At 36.2% G+C, this 17436-nt stretch overlaps 1 protein-coding gene across 2 annotated transcripts in view; it reads right to left on the bottom strand.

Annotated features, from left to right (window-relative positions):
* Window positions 1-4173: 4173 nt before the first annotated feature.
* LOC106879358 (peroxiredoxin-4) overlaps window positions 4174-17436 on the bottom strand; it is a 21449-nt gene continuing 8186 nt past the window's right edge. For both annotated transcript variants that reach the window (XM_014928877.2, XM_014928878.2), the window contains exons 2-6: window positions 9672-9789; window positions 9307-9423; window positions 7562-7684; window positions 7308-7473; window positions 4174-4288 (exon numbers count right to left, since the gene is read on the bottom strand). In XM_014928877.2, coding sequence (XP_014784363.1) covers window positions 4226-4288; window positions 7308-7473; window positions 7562-7684; window positions 9307-9423; window positions 9672-9789 — 587 coding nt within the window. In that variant the 3' untranslated portion in view covers window positions 4174-4225. The remainder of the gene's footprint in view (window positions 4289-7307; window positions 7474-7561; window positions 7685-9306; window positions 9424-9671; window positions 9790-17436) is intronic.

The following is a 17436-nucleotide window of genomic DNA, read 5'->3' as shown; positions in this document are numbered from 1 at the left end:
TGCTATCAAACCCTTCAATCCATACCATCATGAAAGACAGATATTAAATGATGAATGAATGAGCCTAGTGTTTAAGTCTTCAACAATTCAGTTTTTGTTTAGAATTTTGAGAAGAATTCAAATTTATGTTTCTCAAATTATGTTAGAGTAAGCCTGCAACACCACCTCCTTTGAGGTACATTCTTAGCATTTTCTACAATAAAACTTTTATCATCAAGGCAGTCTGGGTCATCTGCTGGATATTATTATTCATCTTCTATCAGAATCTTATGGATCTTGTAGGACTACATTAGTGGTAAACACTCTATACCTTGTTCTTTTGGCTTTAAAAGAATAGAAAAAAAAATATTAAAAACACAAAATGCTGGTAGACAAGCATAGGAATCCTGTCTCTGCATCAACAAACTGTCCTTATACTTTTGATTGGCTTATCCGTTTCGTTTGACCTGATTTTTGCATGAGGTTAACCAATAAGATAACAGGAATGTGGTAACAGAAAGTTTAGGCAGACTGCAGCATAGTTGCTTTTATAGATTTAGTAGATAATTGTGTTTAATCCCTGGGAAATATCTGTAAATTAGTGTACAGATGATTTACAAAGCCTTCAATTTTGAAGCTAAAGAAATATGTTCTGATAAATGACAGAAATTAGAAATGCAGCTGATAACCAACATAAGATGGCATTGCTAGAGATCATAAAAAATACAAATATCTAGATTGATAATATCATTTGAACGAAGGTGGTTGGTTTTCTCTTTGTGCATGTGTCAATGGGATGGCAATATAGTATTAATGAGAACATTCTGAGATAACTTAATGTTAAAAAGAGAAACACTGCAACAAATGGAATTAAAACTGAGTAACAAAGTGAGGCAAATAAATTCACATCTTCACAGGATGTCCTTAGATATTCAAATTGTAAAAATTTCCATTTCAAAAGATGTAATGCAGATTGAAATACAATTCAGTGTATGTGTGACATTATCTCCATTGTTGGATGTTTTATTGATGTTTCAATGCTGTCAATGTAGAGAAGTGTGATTGATGATAGTTGGAGTGGAGAGTGATGATGTGTAAAGTTAGGCAGCTTTGTCATGTTCCAGATTCTATAGCTTTAGAGGATTATAGAGTACACAGTAAAATCTTATTGAGTGCTGACACATCCTCCTCGCTCAGTAAATGTGGGCAGTTGCTGATGAAAGACAACAGAATGTACTGAATGATTATGGTAGCTGTTTGGTCAGAAATTCAAAATGTGTTGAATAATTGTTTCCATCACTTAAAAGGTGGTGCAATTGGGAAGGTTGCCATACTCGATTGCATATTTCTATATTTCATGGTAAGTATGACAAGCCAATCAGTGTCTGAGTATTTGACATTATTCAGCAGTTGGTGAGTTGGGTAAAATAATATTTTGTTATTTAAATTAACCAACCCACTTGTTCGATGTTGGTACACCTCAGCATGAAATAACTTTGTAATCAACTTGAAATACACAACATGAATATATGGATGTTCTCAGATTTGTGACTATGAAATTGCGGTCACTTGTAGAAATCTTGCTGATGTATGAACATCTTAAATTTCAAATGGTGTTAAATGAAAAGTATGCAACCCATCAAAGGAGTGGTAATGTGTACACATAAGGCTTTCACAGAAGCAGCATTAAAAGGTAATATATCCAGTTGAAAGTTTATATATAATATGATAGCTGAGAGGTCAGGCATTCAGTTCAAGTGAAAGGCAATTGTAGACTATTCTAAGTTGCAACAAAATTCATGGGTTTTAGTTTCCTTCATTGAATACTGCCTGCAGTATCATATCTACTGAGCAGTTATCTATGCTTTCATCTTGGTCTAAAATAGCTGAACATATTAACATATCTTTGACACATTGGATAATGTAATCCATGGTACATTTTACTTGAGCAAAGATCAAATGGTCATAAATGTGCTAATTAGCTTCCTGCAATTGAACTGGTTTCTTTCAGCAGCACAGACATCTCTCAGAAAGTCTTGACTTACAGTATACAATAGTCAGGTTATTAGAAATTGCTACATCTCAAACTGAACTCACATTTTGCCAAAATATGCAATCCAAGATGAAGTACACATTTTTGAACAAGGAGATTTTATTCCTGATCTCCAGCACTGGTGTACAAACATTCCTAGCGTCACACCATTCATCTCTGCCAATGCATAAATTACTTTTACTCCTGAACTAAGCACAGGCCTATCCGCATATTTCTATTAAGTGCTCAATCATTCTTCACTACTGTTGCAGATCATGATAAAAAATGTTGAAAGTCAGTCTCAATGAAGTGTAAAAAAAAGCAATTGCTGACACACTAGTGGTGATAACTTCAAATTTTGATACAAAGCCAACAATTTAGGGGCAGGAGAAAAATCAATTACATTGGCCCCAGTGCTCAACTGGTACTTATTTTATTGACCCCTAAAGGATGAGAGACTTAATTATATAATTGATAAAATTACAATGATGGTCCTGCCCATGTGCTTCGTCAATATTGTTGAGACGCACCCATGTTACATTTCAAGATAACTGAAATGACCCAAATAAATTTACACATACTTACCAGGATCTTTGTTCATTGATTGCTAATTTTCTTATTTTGGTGATAATCAATGGACAATTATCAGTTGACATGCAAAGTTTTTCTTCTTCTGTGGCATATATTGCAATTATAATAGAAGTTCGAGATGAGAAACAGTTTGGCCTCATTTTAGAAAGACCCTTCCTCTTTGCACCACATGCATTTGTTTTGTGCATCATAGTGGTTATTACAATTCAGTGGTGTTAAGTATTAGAGAATTTGGACTGGGAGATATTAAGTGTGATTGTTATCAATTCTGAACATGAGTTACTGTTCAATACAGCGATGTAAACCTCACAAAACATTTGAACTGAACAAAACCTGTTAGGTAATTTTCTTCAGCTTTCTCCTGAAGGCATTTGTGTTGGGATGAAGGAGATGCGTGCCATTCTATCAACTTTAGTAGATGAAGGCATATCTTATCATGCTTTTCTAATTATCGTACAGTTTGCTGAGATTACTGGAATATAAATTGAGATTTGGAGCGGAAAATCCATGTTCAGGAATCAATATCTTAAATATGTGGAAGTGATATAACATAAAAATCACTTCTACAATGTATCCTCATGATCTTTATATCATGTCAAACAAGAGTTCTGTTAGTGTGAGAGTGGCATTAGAAAGCTGTGCATGGATCATGTTTTACTCGCTTTAGTTAGCAGGCATGCTGGAACACTTTTCTAGAAGAGTTTAGTTGATATCAACCTCAATTGCATCTAAATTGTCAAAACACTAAATTACTCAAGAGCAATAGGGAGATGGATATGGTGAAAGGCAATGAAAAATCAAGTTTTCTTCCATGTCAAGCTTGTCACCTAGACCAGGGGTTTTCAAGCTTTTTGACTTGCGGATCCCCTTATAAACGCTTATGAAATTTATACATAAATATTTGCTTATAATAACTTTTTTTTTACATTTATTTATTTAACAAATAGGTTTATTGTCAAAAGATTTTGATTAAAAGACATATATAAGATCAAATTGCCCATGAAAAACATATATAAAATCAAATTGACCCCTATCTTGCCCTTGCGGACCAGTTTGAAAACCCCTGATCTAGACGACTGCAAAATCGGTGTATTTCAATAGTCAGATCTAGAAACTGTCTAGGGTAGTATCTCCAAATAATAAGCAATGTGGTCAGAGGCAAATATAAACCCTGCCATGGGCAGGTGGAATACAACTGTCACAATGAAATCTATAAGTGGAGTATTATGTATGCAACAGATGTGCATTTAGCTTATTTGCAGCTGCCACAATCCAGAGGTGTGGTTGGAAAAAGAATTTTGCATTGTGTGGTAGTAATTCTAGTTCCTATGAACTAAAGAGAATTGACTGCAATGAGCAAGTTTTACAGTTTTTCTTGTGCTTTTGCAAGTAAACTTCTGTGCAAAACCACTTCACAAATCATTTATTATCCAATATTAACCTTTAAAACAACTCAAATTAGGTTCATGAAAAAAATTTTTAAATGTATAATCTAGTAAAAGTTTTATTGAGTTGAATGCCGAGTTTATAAATGGAGCAATAGAGTAATGCACGTGAAATAGAATCAGAGATAATGAAATCAGAAACATTTTATTTTTTATGGTTAAAAATAAACTATAAAAATTATTGATTAGGCTTGTTGGTTTTTTCAAAATACTTCAGCTTATCAGTTGGGTCTGGGATGATCTGCAAAACAAGAATATAGAGATTTGTCAGATCATAATTGGGGTACAAGCACTTACACACACACATGAACGCAGTGGAACTAACTATTATATTCACTCACAGGCCTGAGGTGCCGTGCAACGAGACAACCCTATTCTATTTGTACACCCAGCTTTTCGTGGATTATATGCATTTAAAGTAATAACACTTTAGCATCCACTTTCCTACACGTGTGGGTAAATAGGACTCCTTAACTTGGATTTTCTACAACTTGATGCCCTTCATGTTGCCAAGCAAGGTAATATTTTCCCATAGCCAAACATTTTTCACAGGTTGGACATCAACAATACTTATTAGGACATGGACACATCATTTAATGTCCATTTTCCATGCTGACAGATTGGATAATTTGACAGGATCTAACCAGCCAGAGAGAGAATTAGATGCCTTTCCTAGTTGCCAACCACTTTACACTCGCATGCTTCTTTTATTCATAGCACTGGCAGAATCACCTAGTAATTGACAAGATTAGTTCTTTCCACTGAAGGGAGGTGATGAGACATATGATAGAAGAACAGGTGTGAAGTCATTTTTAGGAGAGGGACGACTGGTAAGATCAAAGGAAAGATGGAATATGCAGCACTGCTCTCAATTACAACAGCTGGAGGAAATAGTGCTGTAGGTGAGTGTTGCAAATATATTTTTGGAGGTTATATAGAGGGGTAGATATGGCTGTGTGGTAAGATGTTTTCTTCACAACTACTGCATGGCACTTTGAGCTGGTGTTTGCTACTATAGTCTTTGGTCAGCCAAAGCCTGTTGTGTAATATAGGTGTTCCCCACCACCACTTGACAACCTGTGTTGGCATGTTTAAATCCCCATAACTTAGCAATTTGGCAAAAGAAACAAGTATCAGGTTTTTAAAAAATTAAGTCCTGGAGTTGATTCATTCCACTAAAAATTCTTCACAGTGGTACCTCAGCATTGGCTAGTCTAATGACTAAAATATGTATAAGGTATACAGAAAATCCTTGGATTAAAATTGTTCACCAATCAGACCAGTGTGTTCTTTAAACACTGGTCTGATAGATGCTATGTTTATATTTTTACACAATATACGTAGTAATATTGTGTAAGATTTCATAGATGTAAAATATGCATGGGGGGGGGGGGGGTCAACTAGAATTTCTCTATAACCCAAATTGTTTTTTATGATTTTCAAAAGGACACTGCAAAGCCGTTGTCCCTTATCTTCTGGCACTTGGCTAGTCATAGCTGCTGCTGATGATGTATTTTAAGTGAATATCCTGAATTCTTTTGCTTACATCAATTAATGCCATGAAACTGGATGAGAAATTTGACACTGCAATAAACTAGTAGTTTAAGTCACAGAATAAGGGATTGCTAACTATCAATCCTAAAAAATAGAACTTTTGTTTCGACATTTCAACATACCACTTTTAATAATATTGGGTCATTTTCAATTGAATGAGCTAAAAGAGGTGAACAGAATAAACTACCTACATCAACTTGCTATAAAAGCAGGTGGTAATTTTACCTTGTCCTTATTCTTAGTGCAAGTTTTGAAGAGCACAGTTGTTTTTTTCGAAGCTATGATGAAAGTGACAAAGGAGTATATTTTGCTTTATGAGTTCAATAAAGGCAACAATGCAACTGTTGAGGAACTAGCAGAAAAGCCTGGATTTGGACATTCAACCATGCATTGACCACTTGCGATGCCATCAGAAAAGTCAGCAAATTGGGTCAATGGGTTCCTCAAACTTTCCAAGTGAATGTATGCTCTTTGTTGTCATGTCTCAAATGAACCTTTTTGGAACTGAATAGTGACTGGTAACAAAATGGATCCTCCATAAAAATGTCAAGTGTCAAAAACAATGGGTAGGGAAAGGAGAAGCTCTTCATCCACAAGGTGTTGTCTGTTAGGTGGGATATGAAGGTTTAGTCCATTCTGAACTTTTAAACCCAAACCAAACGATAACAAGGATCTACTGTGAGTGACTTAAGTCAGTGCTAGAAGAAAAACAACCATCTTTGGTTTCAAGATGAAAGGTGTTCTTCCATTAGGAAAATGCTTGACCACATACAGCAAAGATGACATTCCAAAGGCTGGAGCAGTTTGGAAAATGATGCCCCATTTGATTTGCATTTATTCCAGTTTTCAAAACCATAGTGAACACAAAAAATAGTAATTCTGTCGGTGAGGTCAGAACAGTACTGGAGGAGTATTTTTCATCACAGTCAAGTGAATTTGAAAGGGGCCTTGCAAGTATACCAGATAGATGGAAGTGCATTGTAGAAAATGGAGAGTATATTTTAGATTAAAAAAGAACTTTATCTTAATTCTGAAAAATAAAAAGTTTTTAAAGAAATTGCATAACCCAAGTCTTTAAAAGAACAATAGGCACAGGAGTGGCTGTGTGGTAAGTAGCTTACTTATCAACCACATGGTTCTGGGTTCAGTCCCACTGTGTGGCACCTTGGGCAAGTGTCTTTTACTATATAGCCTCGGGCCGACCAAAGCCTTGTGAGTGGATTTGGTAGACGGAAACTGAAAGAAGCCCGTCATATATATGTATGTTTGTTCCCCCAGCATTGCTTGACAATCGATGCTGGTGTGTTTACGTCCCCGTAACTTAGCAGTTCAGCAAAAGGGACCAATAGAATTAGTACTAGGCTTACAAAGAATAAGTCCTGGGGTCGATTTGCTCAACTAAATGGCGGAGCTCCAGTATGGCCGCAGTCAAACGACTGAAACATTAGTGAAGACAGTCACCACAAGCACAGACCCCACTGTTATATTGACCACTTCAGACAGATCCAACTGTTACAATCACTACAAATGATTAGTTGGTTATTCAACCTGAAAGAGCAAGTCAATAGATATATCGGGCATTTAAAATACTGAATCTAAGAGTTCATATACCACTATAGTTATAGGTTCGTGAACTTCACTAGGATACATAATTTTGTTTGCATAAGATTACAATGACAACTTGTGTGAGGAAGAAAATGTCTTACCGTATCACCACCAGGCTTCCAACCTGCTGGACACACCTCTCCATGGCTATCTGTGTACTGAAAGGCTTGCACCAGACGTAGTGTTTCATCAACAGATCGGCCAACTGGCAGATCATTCATTGTGATCTGACGCAGAATTCCCTTGGAGTCAATGATAAACAGACCACTGGAAGAAGAAATATTAAAAGAGCACATCACCAACAGACTCTCATTTTAGTCAAATGTTGAATGTTTGTAAGAAAGACTTAACCTACCGTAGACTATGGCCAAGATTCTGAAGGAATACACCATAAGATTTGGAGATTTCATGCGTGAGGTCAGAGAGAAGTGGAATATTCAATGGTCCTAAACCTCCTTTGTTTCGTGGTGTATTGATCCTGCAATTAAACATTTCACCAGAGTTTATAGTAATGTCTTAATTATAGTTTGAGATGGATAAGATTGGTGCTGTTGATATAAAGTTATATGTAAATATTCATAAAACTAGCAGAATGAGTTGGTCAATAACAAGGAAATATGATTTTCAATCTAGCTCTGAAAAGGATGATTACAAGGTCTTGTATTCATCCTGTGCTTGCAGCAGTGTTTAGTTGAGGTGCTGGTTGAATTCCAGTGTCCAAAATGTACAGCTGCATTACTTAAGCTTCCTTCACTAAAAACTCAAGTAGTTTGTACAATGGATGCCATCTAACATCATAAATGAAATAAAGTATAGGAAAATAGTCTATAATCATCATCATTCAATGTCCATCCATGTTAGTATGGATTGACAGGAGCTGGCAAGTCGAAAGACTGCACCAAGCTCTACTGTCTACAGCTGGATGCCCTTCTTAATGCCACCCACTTTAGAGAGAATACTGAGTGTTTTCTTACATGGTACCAGCTGCAATGAGATTACCAAGTAAATTGCAAGACAAGACCCCTCAACTGAAGAGAGAGAATATGGTGAACATGTGAGGTGGGGTACACTCAACTTACAATGAAGTGTATATAAGTGGAGTGGAACTGAAGGTGATAAGTTTGTGAGATTGCAAAAGTGGAGAGAATATAGCAGTAGACACAAGTAGAGAGGGTGTTAGGAGGATATGCTGTGAGGAAGAGATTTGATAGACGCATTTTTGTGTAGATAGGTTAGCAAAGGGAGAGAATACAAGGTATGGCAGTGGGTTGTATGCAGAGACATAGACAAAGTGCTTTTATGGCCTCGATTTTTCTTAGCTGGACAGGTCTTCTCAAGGACAGTAAATCACCAATTATCTTGGCCCTTTGTCATCTCCTCTGTGAAGCTCAACATCTGAAGATCATTTTTCAACACTTCATCTACATTTAGAGATCAGCACTAATCCTTTTGTATCACATGACTACATTAGATGTTCAGCCTTCTTGCACACTACATCTAATGCTTCTTATACCCAGTTACCCAGTTTTTTCTCTCAATACATTTACACTTTGTCATACATCATCACCATCATCATTTAATATCTGTTTTCTATGGATTGGACAATTTGATAAGAGCTGCATCAGACTCCATTTTCTGTTATGGCATGATTTCTATAGCTGGATGCACTTCCTAATGTGAACCACGTTAGTGTACTGTGTGCTTTTTATGTGGCACCAGCACCAAGTGCCTTACAAAACAAGAACCTCTCAACTGGGAATGGGGAATAGTATTGAGTGGATGTGGTTTTGTGCCAGCTGAAAGATTAAAGGTATAGAGGGACAGAAATGGGTATCTTGTAAAGTAGACACATGGGTACCTCTGTTGGGAAAGAAAGAATTAGAGAGCAGTATAAAGAGAGTGATAGTGAGAGAGATGATGGCAAAGACGTGTTGGGACATGCCTTTGAGGGATATTGGGGGGGGGGTGAGAATAGGAGAGGTCATACAGAGGTTTGAACTGGGTGAGCATAGCCTCCACCTGGGGTTACAGTATTTTCCAGTAGCAACAGCTAACTACTTATTATAGATATTTTTTTTCAATCAATATTAGATAACTTACCATGCTAAGTGGGTGAAATGAGAGTCAACAGAGCAGGCAACCACAGCAGTATTTATAGCTTTAAATTCTCCAATTCTGTCACTGAAAGCAATTATTTCTGTTGGGCATACAAATGTACTGAAACAGAAAATGAGAAATATCTCAATAATTCACTATTTAGAAAAGAGCAAGATGGTACGACAACAGGTGTCAATACAATAAAACACAGTAGGATAGTATGACAGCAGTTGTCATCACAATTAAACAACAGAGTAATGAGACAACCATTGTCAGCACAATAGATTAAATCAGAAGCATGAGTAGAGTATTAACTTCCCCATTCCTTATCATAAATAACAAAAAAAATATATTATAGATGAACTTACAAGTCAAGTGGATAAAAGAAGAACACAAGATATTTGCCTTGAAAACTTTTGAGGCTGATCTCTTGAAACTTTCCATTAATCACAGCAGTACCATTCCAATCAGGGGCTGGTTTAGAAACTATGAAAGAAATGACACTTAATTAGAAAGGCAATTAACCCTTGCAGTACAACGATTACTACTAAATACTTTTTGAACACAGAATATGATTGTGATAAACTGGAGAGTAGATTTCAGCTATGCACCAAGGCATTTTAGGTTGAGTGCCAGAGAGACAACCAAGTCGTGTTCAGAAACTGGAACATATATGGGTTAATTAAGTTTAAGTGAGGAGTAGCTTGTTATTTGGGCTTACACAGTTAAGACTTTGGAGATAAAAGAACAAAGAGAAAGAAATTACAAGAAAATTCATTTGTAGGAGATGGTGATAATGGTAATGCTGATGATCATCATCATTATGTTGAAGAAGTTGTTGCTCCTGTTCAAGAAAGTTATTTAAAAGAATGATCATTTTTATCAACACAATTTTCTACAGTACTAAGGCGAGACACTTTTCTTCCAAGGCAGCTACAAACTAACATATATGTCACTACTATTATATACCTTCTCATAATACCTATTTACAAAACAGGGTGCATTAAGCTTCTTTAAAGTGTCTTTGTCAGTGATATAATGCAGCATCTTTCAGCTAGGTAAGTATTGTAAGAATTCACAAACCTGTATGACCCAAGAGTAACCATACTGCCGATGGACTAGTTAGTAATAATAAAAGTGTAAATTACATCATTCAGTAATTTCTACAAATGAAAAACATGTAGTGTGCAAGCATTAATGAGGGACTGTATGCAGTATAGATGACCATTCAGACAATCGGAATTGATAAATTACAAGGACCTAAATCAAGGCAAAAGAATTCACCGAGTAATTAACTTATGCCACTCAATGAACTACATATTCAACTTGTACACATTAGAGTAGTGCAATATATAAGATAGGTGAACAAATACATGAGAGCAGATATTGATCTACATTGTCAAGTGTCTATTCAGTAAAACAATCAAACATCAGCAGTTAAATTTCACCTACTATCTTAAAAAAAATGAAAGACACCTTGACAGAATATTTATAACTGAAATACCTATAGTCAGAGATTTGTTCATTAAGGGCTGATCTGAGGCAAAATAACAACAAAGTTATATTCACTGAAAATAAAAATTGTTTTATTTCCTATGGTTTAAATGTAGTGCTATTTCCTGAAATGTTTCGTTTTTCTTCTAACCTAGAACTAAATTAACTATTATACATCATAAAAAGTAATGATGATGTTGCAACATTCCCAGGAGATTCCATCATTAATGCATTACGGTGTTTTCTTCAAATCCAATGTCATTTTCCAGTCATTGGCACAATTCAAGATATCTATGTCTCAGCTTTGCATTGTCCTTTTCCACCCTCCACAATATCAAACAGCATTACATTTAAATCATGGGATATAAACAATTGTTATCATTAATGAATATAATTTTGTTGTTATTTAGCCTCAGACCAGCCCTGAATGAACAAATCTCTGTCTACAAGTATTCCGGTTGTGAACATTCTGTCCTTTATTCACACATAGTGCATCTAGGACTACATCATCTCAGTGTCTTAGCATTTATTAATTTTTTTTTTGAAGATAGTAGGTGAAAATATAGTTTTATTTGGTATTGATTTACATTGCATTGATGGGCAAGACTTAGTTATGTTGCTAGAACAGGTTCCAACAATGCACAATCTGCATATCTATGACACTCAGCAGTGTCACTTCAACTTTACTTACCAGCTATTCATCATCTTAATAAAGATAATAATAATAAATCATGTGCATCCCTGTTTTTAGAATGGGTATACTGCATCCCTAGAGGCAAGGCATCCAGACATAAAATAAATTCTCATCCAACCTATGCCAGCATGAAAAAACCTAATGTGATGGTGATGATGAAATCATTAGTAGTTAATACTAAAAGCCCTTGCTCTAAAAGCCTTTACTATAAATAAGAAAGCAGAGCAAATAGTTCTGCCACATTCTCACCTCCCAGGGCAACATGATTAGGGACAAATTAGTGGATGAGCCTCTTATGTAGCCATTCAACTTTCTAAAAATAACAACCAAATTTCCTTCAAACCACACCTATTTCTTAAAAAGAGAGACACTGATGATGAGTATATACTATATCTGGGGCAAAAAGATCAGATGGACATATCTTTAATCACAAGTTTGCTTAGCCAGAATTGTCCTGGAACTAATAACAAAGTTACCTGCACTAGTGAAGTAGCAAGCACTACAGGGTGCTAACTAAATACTACAATGTTTAGTCGGTTCCAGTCCATTCTCAGTTTAAGTGTTGATGTTAACTTTACTTTTCATTTTTCTGGGGTTGAGAAAATAAATACCAGTTACATACTGAGGAACAATGTAATGTGTTGACTTAAACTGATCAGTAGCTGTGACAATACAAATGTACACAGCCAATTACAAAGACAATAGAATTCTTTATGCAATGATCCTGTAATCAAGGAATAAGCACGTACCAAAAAGAATGGAAAATGTTTCCAGAACTCTTGGCATGCACATATTACATGAAAAACTCAGCATTTTATCAAGTAACATCTGTGCCACATGATAAAAATAATTGTCTTTGATATTTGAAAGAGATTTCGCAGTGTTCCAATACGTGTGGAAGGATTCTATCACATTTATTCATTATAAAACTGCACTTCAAGGACACACACTCCAATAAAGGAACACTGTCATTCAGCCTATAAGAAATAACAGCCAAATCTCCTTCATATCACACCCTATCATCTTAAGAATATACTGAAATAGAGAATAGATACTCCCTCAAATTGGGATGGTCAGAGCTGGAATGCTTTTTTGATCATAAGTCTGTCTATCAGGATTGACCTGGAGTTAACAACAACCACTTCAGGTGATTGATATTCAAGGAGTTATGATGAAACCATATCAGATTTGCCAAACAAAACTAAATGCATTGATGGTGTACTGCTTTGTTCAGAGACTTTTCAATACTCACTCTTTTAGGATTCTGATTGGTTTGAAATATGTGGAAGACAAGGGATAATATTGAATTCTGAGAAATCCTTTTTAATTGAAGACACTGCAGAATTTACCAGATTTGAAACTACATTCAACAGTGTCAGGCCTAGTAAAAAGCTATTTTATCTTTTCTTGCCTCTAAGAATATAAAAGATGCATGTTCATGCTTTGCTCTCATCAATTATGTAGTCTATACCTTCAGTATAACTAAAAAATGCCACCATTCTATTAATTATTAAAACTAGAATCATCAGTTAAATGGGACAATAATCTCAAAACTTTAAGGTGTAAGAATCTTTGATTCCAGTAAATCATCTTGCTTTGTAACTGGTAAGTCAAAAATAGGAACTGGCTTCTGGTTATTCCAAAAACATTGCATCTGTCCAAGTTTGGAGCCATTTCTGTATTGTACCGAAAACAAAAACTGCTTAGATAGCAGCAGAGTTGCACATCAAGCTGAGAAGCCTTGGCAACTGCAGACTCCTTGAACAAAGTAAGATGTTCTGTACTGGGATGTGATGACCTTATTATCACAGTAGATCACAAAACCACTCTCAATGTTTGGTAACAAGTATTAAAAGCTACAACAAACTCCTGATTACAGATAGAAGTGCAGGTATGGCTGTGTGGTTGAAAAGTTTGCTTTCCAACCACATGGTTTTGGGTTCAGTCTCACTGCCTGGCAACTTGAGCAAGTGTCTTCTATTATAGCCCTGGGCCAATCAAAACTTTGTAAGTGAATTTAGTAGATGGAAACTGAAAGAAGCTTGTTGTATGTGTGTGTGTGTGTGAATTACTGTCTCCTTGCCTTGATATCACATGATGGTTGTAGGCAAATCATACAAGCCGTGTCCTTCATTTCCAATCTTATGAGGCATATATGGTCATGGGGAAATATTACCTTACTTGGAAATAGGTGAAGGTTGGCAACAGAAAGGGCATCCAACTGTAGAAAATCAGCCTCAACAAATTCTGTCTGACCAATGCAAGCATGGAAAAGTGGACTTTAAAATGATGATGACGATATTCTAGAATCAAAGGGCCTGACAGTTAACCAAGTAAAAAGCAAAGTCTTAGTAAGTAGGAAAGCAGACAAATCACAAATCCCTTCAGGTAGATGGTCCTGCTCAATCTATAAAAAAGGCATAGGTAGAAACGCCATAAGACGTACCCGATGCAAGCTATGGATACATAAGAGGTGCAGTGATATCAGAGGAAGGTTAACATGGAAGATAGTTTTTGTGTATGGAATGTGCACAGGTACAATAAACACTAAAAATGTACAGAAAATAGATAACTGCTAGAATAAAAATAGGCTGGGTAAAGTTCAGAGAGCTCCTACCTCTGTTGGTAACAAAGGGCCTCTGCCTCAGAGTGAAAGGCAAACAGTATGATGCTTGTGTGTGAACAGCCATGCTACACGGCAGTGAAACATGGGCTGTAACTGCTGAGGACATGCATAGGCTTGTAAAAAATGAAGCTAATATGTGTAATGCCAGTGTGCATGCACAACAGAGTGTAAGCATCCTGAGAGAAAAGTTGGATATAAAAAGCATCAGATGTGGTGTGCAAGAAAGATGACTGTACTGGTATGATCATGTGATGCATATGGATGAGGACAGCTGTGTGAAGAAGCGTTGCACTCTAACTGCGGAGGAAACCTGTGGAAGAGGTAGACCCAGGAAGACAAGTGGTGAAGCACGATCTTCAAATGTTAGGCTTCACAGAAGCAATGATAAGTGATGGAGACCTTTGGTGATATACCATGCTTGAGAAGACTCATGAAGCCAAATGTGATTGTAGTCATGGTTGATGCCAGTGTCGTATAACTGGCATGTAAAAAGCACCCTTCAAACGTTGGGTGATATGCTGTGTTTATGAAAACCTGTCAAGCTTAGTGAAATTATGGTTGTGGCAGATGCTGGAGTCAGGTCAATGGCACCCATGCTGGTGGCATGTAGAAAACATCCACTACACTCTCAAAGTGGTTGGCATGAGGAAGGGCATTCAGATCAAATTGGAACCTGGTGCAGCTCCCTGGATTGCCTGTTTTCAGTCAAACTGTCCAAACCATGTCAGCATGGAAAACGGATGTTAAGTGATGATGATGATGATATCGTTGTTGTAAGGAATAAGTATCTACCCAAGTTCTTCAAAAAATTCCTGTGTTAAAGTGGCAGTAAATGCAAAACTACTATCCAAAGTGAATTCATTCAAGAATGCCACAAACTACTGAAGACTTTCTCAACAATAGGCCAGTTTGAATAACAATCTACATTTTGAGACACTTCATTGAACAACAGTAATATTACAAGAAATTTCTGGTCATGAGAAAAGCATCAATGTCACTGCAATATTTTCCTTAGTCCCATTTACCATACCTGTGACAGGAAAGGAGATATACCTTTAAAGTGACAATATGAACCCTGCTGCAAGCTTCAGTGAAACTAGTATTCCAATATTTCAACATAATAATATAGTTCCAGAACATTTGCAAGACTATCACCAATTTTGATGTCTACAGATTTGATGGTCTTATACTCTTTAATAGAGATCATTCCATGACTTCTTCTTCTAGACAAGCAGTTCTTAACACTTTACACGATGCTCATCAATGTGTTAAATCAATAATGCCAAGCAGATATATCTGTATTTTGATAAGAAAAGACAAGCTTGTTTTACAAAATACTTCATTATTTTCAAAATTAACTGAAACAAAAGCAGACTATTTCAATAGCAATCTACTAACAGAAATGTTAAAACAAACTATATTTGGCACACCTCCAAAATAATTGGATCACACATATTGCTCTAAATGGCACTTTGACCATACCAAGAAATAACTGTAATGCTGGCAGAATTGTTACCATGCTGGACAAAATGCTTAGCAACAGTTGTCTGTCTTTACATTCTGTGTTCAAATTCCGCTGAGGTCACCTTTGTCTTTCACCCTTTCAGGGTCAATGAAATAAGTACCAGTTGAGCACTGGGGTTGATGCAATCAACTAGCTCTCTCCCACAAAATTCCAAGCCTGGTGCCAATAGTAAAAAGAATTTTAGCAGACATTGCCTACAAGAATCTCAAAAACAGCAGGCAGATAGAAAATATCATAATTACATATTATATACTATTATTTCATCTTATCCCAAGTGGTTTCAAATTACTCTCTCAAAACATTTATTTATTGTATTTTATCCCTACCACTGCAGCAGTAGCAGCAGGTATAAAATACATTAAAAACATGTTTTGAAAGCAGCAGCAGCAGTGAGAAAGCTCTATCCCATTACCAGGTGCTTTATACATTGACAACCAGCAACACAAAAAGGTACAAATATATTAACACGTGGCAATAATTAAAAGGTCAATTTTAAAATGTTTAGTTTGCAAAACATGTGGACCACCCTCTCTCTAATACACACTTTTCTATACATACATATCTATGCTTGAATATATGAAGATACATAGTACATAGTGTGTGTATATATGCGTACATGAGTATGTGCATAGGTAAATAAACATATACACACATAAATACATACACACACACACACATGTACATACACACATACATATATCATCATCATCATCATCATCATCATTTAACATTTAACATCATCATTTAACATATGCTAGCATAGGCGGCACAATTTGACAGGAGCTGACCAGGCTCCAAGTATCTGTTTTGGCATGGTTTCTATGGCTGGATGCCCTTCCTAATGCCAACCACTTTAAAGAGTATACTGAGTGCTTTGTACATGGCACTGGGATGAGTGCCTTTATGTGGCACCAGGACAAGTGCTAGTATGTGGCACCAGCATGGGTGCCTTTATGTGGTGCCAGCATGTGTTTTTCATGTGGCACTGGCTGAGAGAGTAAAGGAGAGAGAGAGGGGGAGTGAGAAAGAGAGAGACAGATAGAAAACAATGAAGGAGAGAAAAAAAGCAATTCTCCTTTACTTCTCTCTTGTTGCTCTTTTCCTTTACTCTCTCGTTGCTCACACGTGACCATCGGCCATCTTTTCTTCACGTGATCATCTTTCTTTTCTCTTAGGGCTGTCCTAGAGGTCAGACATATCCTATCTATCTATCTATCTATCTATCTAGCTATCTCTTCTATCTTTGACCCTCCATAAGTCCCAAATTTTATTTTGGTATTTGTGGGAGCAACTGCCTTCGAAGACTCATACTGTCATTCAATGCTTGAAATGAGGAAGGGTTGTTCTTTATGTTACTTGTCTTGTTTTCCATTTGTTTCTCTTCTTGTTTACATATTCAACTCATTTGTTTTCGTATTTCATGTTGTTTACTTTTTGTGACGCCCTGTACCCATATATGCATATATATACATATATATATATATTACTATGAAGATTTTTACTCCCTTACCTTTACTCCCTCCCCTTACTTAGCAGTCATTCTAATAGCTCTTTTGTCTTAATAACGGTCAAACACACAGTAATTTCCCTTTGTTTTAACGGTCATTTTCATAGCATTTTTTCGATGGCCCAATGACTGAAGAGATGCCGGCGTGGGTTTCCCCCCTGACATCCAAAACTCAGAATTTTATCATGACTACCAAATAATTGTTACATATTATATTTACAGATAAATTCCTTGCCATTTCTATCAATATATATTATTTATATATATATATATATATATATATATAT

The sequence above is a fragment of the Octopus bimaculoides genome, chromosome 2, assembly GCF_001194135.2.
Source record: "Octopus bimaculoides isolate UCB-OBI-ISO-001 chromosome 2, ASM119413v2, whole genome shotgun sequence".
NCBI classification, from domain to species: Eukaryota; Metazoa; Mollusca; class Cephalopoda; order Octopoda; family Octopodidae; genus Octopus; species Octopus bimaculoides.
This window is presented reverse-complemented; position numbering and strand designations above follow the sequence as displayed.